This window comes from Brachyhypopomus gauderio, chromosome 21 (assembly GCF_052324685.1).
Source record: "Brachyhypopomus gauderio isolate BG-103 chromosome 21, BGAUD_0.2, whole genome shotgun sequence".
Taxonomy (NCBI): domain Eukaryota; kingdom Metazoa; phylum Chordata; class Actinopteri; order Gymnotiformes; family Hypopomidae; genus Brachyhypopomus; species Brachyhypopomus gauderio.
In genome coordinates, this window is record NC_135231.1 from 2,727,092 (window position 1) to 2,739,031 (window position 11,940).

Here is an 11,940-nt window from a genome sequence, read left to right on the forward strand (position 1 = left end):
TAAAAAAAACAACATTAACTACAATTTCAGTATTTTCAGAAAAGTTCTTTTGGAGACCCAAATGTCATGAAGTGCACTTGCATGTGTTGTTGGGTCCGTCACCAGTTCTGGTGCGTGACGGTAATGCTGATAATTCCCTTCCAGCATCACAATTGCACAGCTTCACAGTTTTGCCAAGAAGAGGCCATGTGACACCACAGCTCAGCAGAACCGGCTTTGTTGATTAGATGTATTCTTTCTTGATACCAGCACTGATTGCATCCATTGGCTTATGATATAAAATAATGCTAACATCATTTTAAAAAGCCAACTTGTTATGGAATGTTTTTATAAATAAATTATATGGTTCAATATGACTTTACAATACTAATTATTTGATTTTTGCTCTCTTCAGGAAATATCACCTAAAACAATCTCTCTTCTTCTTCATGTGCATTGTTAACCCAATCTTGGCTCTAATGTCGTACTGGTAGACCCAGTTCTTATGCCACAAGGAAGTACATGGCCAAGGGAACAATTCTTCATTGCCCATGTAACTATTAGACATGAAACCTGACACATATCTCCTTCTGGTCTCACCCCCGGCTGCTTTCTAGTAAGAGTCAGGTCCTGCTCTGCTGAGCTTCAAACTGCTAGAGCCCAGTCTCTGAGGGGAGAGTGTTAACAGGCTCACGTTAGCCGCAGGGTGATCTGTTCTGTCAAGCTGTCTCTCCGCTCCAGCTGACGGGGGAGGGAGCTTCACCCGGTCTCTCATCTCCAAGCTGCCACATGGGGTCGGGACAGGAGCCAAAGCCTCAGATCATTTCCTATTGGTCGTCATTGGCATGCCAAACTCTTCAGGAGACAGCATGGGTTATAAATTGCTGTGGTTTCTTTTTACAGGCCTTGAACTCATTTATGACAACTTTTGAAACCATTAAAGGCCCAATAGAGATCTTTGGCTAGAGTGAAAAATGTACTTTTGCCAGTTTAACTTATAATATCATAGTGTTTACCTCCTCGGCCAGTTTTAATTCTGGTTAGGTGTGAATGTAGCATCAGCCTTCAACCAGCTGCCATGTTTTAATGTTTAACCTGCCATTATGAACAGAAAACAATAACATGAGCAGTACTTACACTTAGTCTGGTTTTGTTTTATTGGACAAGGGCTTATCAGTATTAAGTACTATTAACGTCCAGAGGAGGCTGCAGCGGCCACCTGTCTTTTTCTCAGAATATCCCCCAGCTGCACGTGTGAGTGTGTGTGTGTGTGTGTGTGGGGGGGGGGATTAATGTAAGAATGAGTTAAAGACAGCAAGGGTTTTCCCATTAGCTGACCCACAGTGTACAGCAGGTCTGTGTTAGAAACCAGAGCCTCCTCCACCATGCAGGGCAGCAGCAGAAGCCAGTGCTCCTCCGCCCAGATCCAAAAAACAAAGTAAGTCACCATCCTCCACCCAGACCTCCACGGTGGCTTTTGCCCATAACTTTGGATGTGGTTAAAATATCTCCACAAAAAATATCTGCACAAAAAGCAGGTGAGTGTTAATGTCATAAAACTGGACAATGATGTTTTGATGTTGTTATTTCCTTTACAATCTGTGTCCATTGACGTGAAATTTGTTCAGGTTTCTACAGCAAATGTGTGATCGAGCGTGTCAACAAACTAGTGGGATGGTGTCATGGGATGAAAAATCAGACTAAACAGATATTGATTTCCTTTGCAAAATGAATGGGGCACTTCTGTGTTGTTGGTAATTATATGATTAGTTGTTTATCTGAATTGTTAATCTGGAACAATAATGTAAAATGCTTCCTGAGTCAAACGCGTGGAGACGATATCTTAGACTGAATTGAAAATACATATAAGCATGTGAAGCTAATCTGGGGTTAAGAGATCTCAAAATGAACTATGGTGTATTACTCAGAAGTGATTTTGAGAACTTTTTGTCGTACGTGCCGGGTGGTCTATGAGAGATTTCTGGGACAAGATCTTTAGCTGTCTGGTACATAAGAATCTAATTAGATTCATTTGCACCACTGCATTTGGTGGGTGGGGAGGAATGTTTGTCTATAATATCTGTAGTGCATCCTCACAGGAACATTGTAGGGCTCCAAAAAATTATGCTCCATTAATAATAGTTAATAGTTATTTATTATTGTACATTGATGAAATTCATAATGTAGTAATGTGTGTGTGTGTGTGTGTGTTTGTGTTTGTGTTGTGTGTGTGTGTGTGTGTGTGTGTGTGTGTGTGTGTGTGTGTGTGTGTGTGTGTGTGTGTGTGTGTGTGTGTGTGTGTGTGTGTGTGACAAACAGGTCTCATATTGAAAGACTTCCTAACTTTAATGAGCTGAGTTGCTTTGAACATCTGAAGCCTGATAATAAAGAGGATCATGAGGATTCGAGAGAGTACTGCTATGGTCTGCACCTTTGTTATACTTAATACAGCCGCACCCTGCTGGACATGACAGTGACGATAAGCACCAGTGTCATGTGGGTTGCCTACTGTATGAATAAGTAGTTGCAACACCAGGTCTGGTTGACTGTAGTGTCTGTTTGAACTATAGGAGGCTACCACCCTGTCCAAGTGGGGGATGTTTTTAACAAAAGGTACAAAGTCCTGTCCAAGCTGGGCTGGGGCTACTTTGCTACAGTGTGGCTCTGTATGGACCTCAGGTATGTATTTTTAATGGTATAAAGCTACATATTCAAATTGACTGTACATTTGTATCATACATGTATGTACATTTAAGGTTTTGTGGGTTTTTTGTGTGTGTGTGTGTGTGTGTGTGTGTGTGTGTGTGTGTGTGTGTGTGTGTGTGTGTGTGTGTGTGTGTGTGTGTTGTGTGTGTGTGTGTGTTGTGTTGTGTGTTGTGTTGTGTGTGTGTATGTGTTGTGTTGTGTGTGTGTTGTGTGTGTGTTAGGTCAGGCAAGCATGTAGCAGTTAAAGTCCTGAAGAGTGGATCTGGCTTCACACAGGCTGGCCAAGATGAGCTAACACTGCTTCGCTGTGTGAGTCTCTCTCTCTCTCTCTCTCTCTCTCTCTCTCTCTCTCTCTCTCTCTCTCTCTCTCTCTCTCTCTCTCTCTCTCTCTCAGCCCCACCTGACTTTTCTTCATCCCCCAGGCCAGTGGTCCCATAGCCCGCCACCCTCTGAGAGGCCGTATTGTGCAGCTGCTGGATGAGTTTAAGATAGCTGGTGTTAATGGCATTTGTATCCTTTTAGAACCAACGAGTCATGTTTAATACCCATATAAAATGGGCATTTGTTCATATCGGCTTTAGTCAGCTTTAGCTTTATTTAGAGGTCCTCATTACTACATTTCCAATAAACACATCAGACATTTATTGTATTAAGGGTAATACCAATGTAAAATTCCTCACCTAAGATGGAATATATAAAATCTTAGTGTGACAAGTGTTCAAACACTGAGAAAAGCAAGTTTTATTTGGAGCTAACCCAAAATCAGAGTCTCAACAGTTCTGGGTCAGTTTACCAATACGAATAACACCAAAAGATATGAAAAAAACACAATGAAAGACTACAAAAGATAAACACAACAAAACAGACCACATGCAAAACATAAACGGGGGATGTAGAAAACAAATGGCGGCTAGGAAACACGTACCTACACACACAGGTGAGTACAATAACGAGGGATGGAGAACTAAAGTACGAGGTGTGATAAAAGAATCCAAACAACAAAGCACATGGTGAACAAAAACAAAGACATGATTGACATGGGTGGGCGGGGCCAGACATAACACTATCATACAAGAATTGTAGTACAAATGTAGCTATTATATAGACCTCAGTAGTAGGGATTTTTCTGAGGCTTAACCTAGCCATACAGACATGTGTCTGGTGCTGGAGCTGCTGGGGCCAGACCTGCGCTGTTGGCAGGCGTGTTTTGGGAAACCGGGTCTCTCGCTCGTCTGCGTCAGACACCTCATTGCTCAGGTGAGTCCTGGATACTGGACAAGCACTGTGTACTTTTAGCAACTGTTTCATGGCAGTTCGGCCAATGAGAAAGAAGCTACATAACTTATAATGCGCAGCTGTGGTGGTTTTGTGAGCTGTGGCCCACTTCTTTCCCAGGTTCTTGAGGGTCTCGATTATCTGCACACCCACTGTAAGATCATCCACACAGATATTAAGCCTGAGAACATTCTGCTCTGCCTGGGTCAGCAGCCATCAACTTGCACAGCAGACGTCACAGCAAGGCATGGTAGGTTCATGTATCTACCACTTTTCATAGAGTTTCAGAGCATTTCAGAGTTCCTAGGCAGCAAAGAGAAAAATGGCTTTCATAAAGTTCTCATCATTGGATAAATAAACTATGATCTTTTCTTTTCTCTCACATTTTATAAATCCAGACAACATTTCAGTAAAAATTGCAGACCTGGGCAGCTCCTGCTGGGTGGTGAGTTCAAATATACTTCAAGTAGCCCATGACACTAAGAAGAAGAGGGCCATTGTCATAGACAGTGTAATTAAAGGACGTGTCTGCATTTCTTCCAGTATCAACATTTCTGTGAAGAGATCCAGACGCAGCAGTATCGCTCGCTAGAAGTTCTGCTGGGCTCTGATTATGGCCCTCCTGCTGACATTTGGAGTGTAGCCTGCATGGTAAGCCTCCAATGCCATCTAACTTTCCATTAACATCTGCTTATCCAGGTCTGGGTCACAAGGAGGCCCAGGTTTCCCTATCCCCAACCAGCACTTCCAGATAATGTAGATATGTAGATAAGATACATATCTTGTATCTTAAATAAAATGTGTATTTTATGTAGATACTGTATGTATCTTAAATACAGACAGTATCGTGTATTTTAGATATGTATCTTAAATAAAATAAAATCTTACTTGTTAGTACTACTAGACCATCATTTCTGTTGTTCCTGAATGTTTTACTGGCATTTACTGGCTCATCTAGTGTTCACAGTCTTGGTTTTGTTTTTGATTCCACCTTTTTTTCTGCCAATATTAGGTCAGTAGCTAGAAGACATGTTTACATGCGTTGTGCTATTGTACTGCATGTGAGAAAGGCACAGTAAACAAACTATTATTATTGTTTCTGTTATTATCACTGTTACTAAAAAGTACTCTCTAAATTGCGCAAGACCTCATGAATCGAATTGACCTCATGCATGGAGTTCTTGAGTTCATGGTGCTAAGCCTATCTCTGTCATACACTCAAAATGCTATGTTTGCCTCTCATCTGAACAATTATAGATATGAGGGCCCTTCGGTTTGGCTGCTAATCGCTGATGACCAACAGTTAACATCTAGATTAACTAAGACTCTCTGTCTTCCAATAGGCCTTTGAACTTGCAACTGGTGACTCTTTATTTGAGCCAAAAGCTGGGAAGAATTTTTCTTTGGAAGAAGGTATACCTGTATTGTTTTAAAAATGGACGATACAGGGTATATAAACAGAGGCCTGTTTTGGTGTTCATACTCTCTCTTATCTGCCTTTTAGATCACCTTGCACATATTATTGAGCTTTTGGGGAAGATTCCAGCATCAGTGTCACTGTCTGGTAGATATTCATCCGAGTACTTTGACTACAAAGGTGCACATAAAATAAACAAATTAATAATTTAAATCATTTTTATTTTCTTATAGTTATTGCAGCATTTACTTCTTTATTTCTTTATTCAAGAATCTTCAAAATAGTCTTTTTTTTTTTTCAAAGGAGACCTCCGGAGAATTCCTGTCCTTCATTCATGGGGCCTGTATGAAGTCTTGGTGGAGAAATATCACTTCCTTCTTCAAGAGGCATCACTCTTCTCTGACTTCCTACTCCAGATGCTGGACTTCCTACCAGAACGCAGGCCCACGGCGGCTCAATGTCTCCAACACACGTGGCTAAAACTGTGACTGTACACAAATACCTTTGATCACTTTTCTCCTAGTGAGTTGATGATTTTTACATTGTTTTACCTTGAAGGTATTTTAGGCAAAAGTGACTTGAAGCTTGAATATACAGGGTGTCACAAAAGTAAGAAAATATAAAGACACAAATCTAAAATTAATATGCTCTGTGAAAAGTGTTGTTCATCTTAAAGACAACAACAAAAAAAGGATTGTTGTTGCTTGTGCTAGCATTTAGTTTTGGTGAAAGTTAATCAGAAATGAGAGCCATAATATTTGTTTAATTGTATGAGTTTATATGAGTAAGTTTCCTTACTTTTTAGACACCTTATAGTGCATTTAAATAAGACAATATAGAGTGACAATAGCAAATACATTAAAGAGAAAGGCATGAGATTTCACAATTTAGTGAATTTAATGAACTAAAATCCATTGTTCACATTTGTTTGTAATGCATATATGAAAAATTAAACAAAACAGTTAAGGTGTTTTATGTTGGACAGGTGATTGAACAAGATTTCAAACTTCATCATGCAAACAACAAAGTTCAGATAGCAGCTGACTGCCGTCTCCATGTGTATCTTCCCTTGTCCCAGTTGTGTGAGTGTCTGTGCATGAATGTGTGTGTGTGTGTGTCCAGTGGTGCGTGGTGATGTGTCCTGGGTCTTGTCTACTCCCTTGCTGCACCTGATTCAGTCCCTCAGGGGGCGCTGGTTTCCGGTAGAAAGTACAGTTTTTACAGTACACATTTTGTCTCTCATAGTTGAGGTCTACCTATGATGTCAATTACCGGCCTCTCTCATCTTTTTAAGTGGGAGAACTTGCGCAATTGGTGACTGACTAAATACTTATTTTGCCCACTGTATGTGGGATGGATCTGTTTTTCTTTACTTCTCTCTTTTTGTGCTATGGTTATTTAACATTTAAATATTCCCTCAGCTGCCTATGTGCAATTTTTAAAATAATATACAATGAATAAATGAAAACGATTATATATTTGTGTTCCTGTGCCAGTGGTCAATTATGCATATATCATCCATACATTCAATTTATAATTTTATTAATATACACAAAATGTGTCCATAGAATAAAGAAAACAAGAAAATAGCCTTAATACTGATATTGCAAAAAATTGTCATAGCAAAAGATCTGTTTTAGTAACATCGGTACAGTAAACATTGTGTTTAAAAGCCCGTGGTAAGCCTGTAACTCTAAGTCTCTTTGTTAGCTGAGTGTGTAAGTTGCTCCTCCTGGCTGAGATGGACGTTCTGCTCGCTGTCCTTGGCCTCCTCCATGGCGGTGAGCTCTCTGGCCGAGCCCATCTGCTGCTCAACTCGCTTCTTCTCACGCTCTTCCTGCTCCAGCCATCTGTAGTTGAAGAAGTTCATGATGAAGAGAAAGATGCCAGGGACCAGCATCATCACGCCACACGCGTAGTACATGTACTCATAGACCATGAAGACGTCCACCAACGCACCTAGAGAAGGAGAAGTTCAGAGCATACGCCCATTAGTGTTGCAAGTTTCAAGTGATCCCTGAGTTATAAAGTATACTAAAGGTAGATTATGGATAGTAGCATCTTCTAGATATCAGTTTGTTGACTTAACTGGATTACGTAGTACAACTGAGGATTTTCTAAGACTCACCAGACATCGGAGGCCCCAGGAGAACAGGGCCACATTCTATGATGGTGGCAAGACCTACGGCACTAGAAAACCGCTGGGCCCCCACCAAGTCCATCAGCACCTCAAAAAGCAGCGCGCACACCATGCCGAAGGCCAGGCCGAAGATCACGGCGTACACCACCAGGCCCCCGTAGCCAGGCAACAGGGGACAGACTAGATGGCACACCCCACTATATGCCACGGAGAAGCTGAAGAAGTACTGAATCCGTGGCCTGATCCACTTGGTGTTGGCCACTAGGCCCGTCCCGGGTCGGGCCACCATGTCCACCAGGGCAAAGATGGAGAGCAGGAAGGCGGCCGAGTACTCGTCGATACCTTGGTGCTTAGCGTAGGGGGCCAGAAACACAACTGGGGCAAAGAACCCAAAGAACATTACCACGTTCCCCACAAGGTAGATGAGGTAGCCGCGGTGTTTGAAGAGCGACAGGTCTATGAATTTGTTCACCCGTGCTAGACATCCTGTCTGCTCTTGCGCGAACCTCTGCTTCTCATCGACCAAGCCAACTGTCTGAGGGTCTGTATCCCCAGCATCTCTGCCCCCCACACTGACGTCTCCGTTACCATCAGCACCACTCTGGTCCACGGGTAGTTTTGCTTTGATGTGGATGGGCCTCATCAAGGCTCCTGCCACACAGCAGTTGAGCACTATGGCTCCCAGGATGAAGAAGCTCCCTCTCCAGCCAAAGTTGTCAAACAGGAACTGGTTGAGCGGGGCCAGCGTAGACAGCAGCACTGGACTCCCTGCCATGGCCAGACCGTTTGCTATGGGTCGCTTCAACAGAAAGTATTTGCCAATGATAGTCAGTGCAGGCTGCAGGTTGAAGGCGAGGCCCATACCTGAGACACAGGATGACACAATGATGTGAGGGGGTATTTATTTGTTTCTGTCTCTGTGCTTAAAATAGTTCAGTCATACTTAAAGCCACACAATGATGAAAGATGTAAAATGTCATGGCTACTAACGACCGGTGTTTGTTTGCAATAACATTATCTGTTGGATTACATGTGTAAAATCTGCTGGGTTGATAGACTGCTGCACCACGTTAATAGTTGAGCCATATTGAGCCATATAATGCAGGACTGTTGCTGACAGCAGACACGCTTGACAGTGAAAGTGGGAAGTTACGCTGAGCATGCGAACAGTGTCCTCTTCGACCTTTGACCTTTAGCCATCAGCAAACACATACAGGGGAGGTTCCCCGCTCTAGTGATCCTGACAAATCAGGGAGTTTCTGACCAAAACGTCCTTTCATGACAAATGCCTGAAGCAAAACATATCTTTCAAGCTTGTGACAAACGATGAGAAACGCACCTCCGATGACTCCCACGCATATGTACAGATGTATTATGGTAGTGCCAAAGGAAGCAGCCACCATAGAAACCCCCACCATCAGGCCGCCGACCATGACCACTGGCCGGCTGCCGTAGCGATTGACCAGAATGCTGCTGACAGGTCCTGCGGAGAGACAGACAGACATGAGAAGGCAGGATGTCACACCAAGGACTTCATCTGCACTCAAACACGGCTCATCTCACTAGGGTTTATAACCTTTGGTTGTACACAATGGCAAGGTAGGATAAACAGCATAGGTTTGACTGCTTATGCAATTGTGGAGTCATATATATAGTCTTCATTTAAATGCTTTGCTTAAGTATTACTTGATAGGGCATTCTGGTTAACAAAAATGTTTTTCTCATAAACAAACAAAATGAAAGTGTCCTCACCTCCTGCATACATGGTAGCAAGCATGATGGAGGAGACCCATGCTATTTCACTGTACGAGATGGAGAAGTACTCCTGGATCTCCTTGAAGTAGATGGTGAGAGACTTGGGGAAGGCGTAGGAGAAGCCGATGGATATGAATGAGCCTAACACCACTGCCCAGCCCCAACCTCCATCAGGTGGAGTGTAGCCCAGGTTAGTTACTGTGGTGGACGGCATTGTGGCTACTTTCTAAAGAGACAAGAACTCACATATGTATGTGATATTCAATCTATAAATACATCTTTGTATTTAAATCAATCAAACTTTGATTAAAAATGGGAATTGTGCTTTTCTAGTAATTCAATATTTAATGTAAGAATTGTGTAATTAAAAATGTCTCACACCATTTAATGAAACTTAAAATAAATTAAATAAATATTGTCATTACAGTTACTCTCCAAGTCTCCTTTTTTATGCCAGTGCCTCATGGGAGAACAAAACAAAATTAATTGGAAAATTAATTCTATCATAGAATAATTAGAAACTGAAGCTTTCAGATATAAGGGGACATAAGGGGAAATGTAAGCTCGCAGACTGTTATGTTATGTTCCTAATGCATTACTACATTTACTGTACATATTAAAAACATAGTTTTCAGTTGTAATTCTTTGTCATTTTCATTGCTCCAATACTAAAAAAAAAAAAACTCTGGAAACATTTCTGACGAAATTTTTGAATTTTTGTTATCAAATCAGTGTGGTTATTAGATGCAGACTTACCCTTATGTGTGGAGCGGACACTCAGTTGTAGATAACCACATGGTCACCAGTCGTTTTATCAAATAAGCGCTCATGCCTTTAACAGATGCCACCAGACCTTATCAGCCACCCCCACCCCCCCTCTCCTCTAACTATCTATCTATCCTTCTCTCTGTTTACATAACTGTAAAAAGGTCCAACTTCTAAATTATTAATTATTAATTCATTTTTTTAAACAGCAAAAGGCAGTAGGTGCTCTCCCTTGTTATATTTAAAACAATGTATATAGCATATAATTAAAATAATTAAATTTCAGATTAATTATAGTTCATTAATACATTTTGCCCCTCACCCCTGATGTGCTCAGCACACATGAGAATGTCTTCAGGGCGTCATAGGTGCTGCTTCATGAAGCTGGTGAAGAACACCAAGAGCATCCAGAGCATCACCACTCAGAAGAGATTACAATCTACAACCATCTATTAAAGCAGCATATATATATATATATATATATATATATATATATATATATATATATATATATATATACACTGCTCAAAAAAACAAAGGGAACACTTAAACAACACAATGTAACTCCAAGTCATCCACACTTCGTGTTCAGATAGGAAGCAACACTGATTGTGAATCAATTTTAACTGCTCTTGTGCAAATGGAACAGACAACAGGTAGAAATGAGAGATTTTCAACTGATTTAAAAGATTTTTATTAATTGAGACATTTTAGTGTTATATATATGTGTGTGTGTGTGTGTGTGTGTGTGTGTGTGTGTGTGTGTGTGTGTGTGTGTGTGTGTGTGTGTGTGTGTGTGTGTGTGTGTATAGATTAGAGAGGGGGGGGGGTATTTTGTTTTGCACAGAGGTCCTTCATCAGCTGTTCATCAGCAAGTACAGTGCTTCTGAATTAGGGAGGAGCCCCATCTTATAAATGTTAACAGTAAATGTTAGAATGACATCACTCATTCCACAGGGTTTTAAAGTTCCAACAGCGAAGTTTCCTCGTTTTACTGCTGCCATAGCAACAAATAGCAATGCAAATAGATATATTATTAATACAATGTCCATAAGAATTAAAATGCCTTACGACTTTTCAAATCCTTAATAAAACAGGCATGGACCTTACCAATGGCCGGTTGAATATCTAAAATGCAAATACTGTATGTATGTAAAAAAAAAAATACTTTTTACAAAAGTATTTAATGTTTAAAGCACAAAAAATCTAACTTTTTATCTTGCACCATTTTGTAGACATTACTCGAATTTCAAGGCATACAGTATACCTACTGGCCAAAGAGCCATAATAGTACTATTCCTTTTTTTCCCACTAGGTGACAGTATCGTGTAACAAACATTTAAAAAGAACCTCGCATACAAAATCCAGACCAGTGTTGAACATTGAGTTCTACTGATACTTTGTGTCCTTTTAATAATAGAACCTGAATGTCCATAGATTCCCGATGTTACAAAACCTGCACTCTACCATCCGAAAGCTTTAAATAATTTAGGTGAGCAGTAGTATTTACAGACACCCGGTTACTGACACCAGGCCGACGCTATCGCCTAACCTAACAGAGCACATGATCTCAGAACACAAGCTATAAACAAGGTATAACACGCAAACTGCAACTGAATTAATAAATTGTCGGTTTCTTTATAATAAAAAGTGTGTCTAAATAACATGGAAATTAAGCTGAACCGTACAGCAACCATGAATAAATCAGAGGGGAAAGGCTATTTAAAATACAGGGACACAGGTATTGGTCTCAAAATACAGCAAATGTTAATATAAATACTATATTGGGTAAACTGCAGATGGTAGTTCAGTGACATTGGATATCTTAGAAAGCACTTATAAATAAGAATTCTATTAAAGTAGTGTATGTACCTGCTGTGCTGTTATCTTTTTTCACTACATA

At 40.8% G+C, this 11,940-nt stretch overlaps 2 protein-coding genes across 3 annotated transcripts; one reads left to right on the forward strand and one right to left on the reverse strand.

Annotated features, from left to right (window-relative positions):
• The first annotated feature begins 923 nt into the window (after positions 1-923).
• On the forward strand, positions 924-6,853 carry LOC143484721 (SRSF protein kinase 3). 2 transcript variants are annotated; one of them, XM_076983582.1, is made up of 12 exons: positions 929-1,417; positions 2,299-2,402; positions 2,550-2,658; positions 2,907-2,994; positions 3,108-3,195; positions 3,836-3,942; positions 4,081-4,210; positions 4,359-4,405; positions 4,504-4,611; positions 5,304-5,373; positions 5,465-5,557; positions 5,681-6,853. In XM_076983582.1, the coding sequence occupies exons 1-12, from the start codon at positions 1,365-1,367 to the stop codon at positions 5,863-5,865; spliced, it is 1,182 nt and encodes a 393-aa protein (XP_076839697.1). In that variant the 5' UTR covers positions 929-1,364; the 3' UTR covers positions 5,866-6,853. The 2 variants fall into 2 exon arrangements, with proteins under 2 accessions (XP_076839698.1, XP_076839697.1); XM_076983583.1 differs by lacking the exons at positions 3,108-3,195; positions 3,836-3,942 and having other exon boundaries at positions 924-1,417.
• slc16a7 (solute carrier family 16 member 7) lies at positions 6,804-9,632 on the reverse strand. The gene is made up of 4 exons (XM_076983584.1): positions 9,270-9,632; positions 8,857-9,000; positions 7,506-8,381; positions 6,804-7,336 (listed from the first exon to the last, which is right to left on the reverse strand). The coding sequence occupies exons 1-4, from the start codon at positions 9,484-9,486 to the stop codon at positions 7,071-7,073; spliced, it is 1,503 nt and encodes a 500-aa protein (XP_076839699.1). The 5' UTR covers positions 9,487-9,632; the 3' UTR covers positions 6,804-7,070.
• Positions 9,633-11,940: the final 2,308 nt, after the last annotated feature.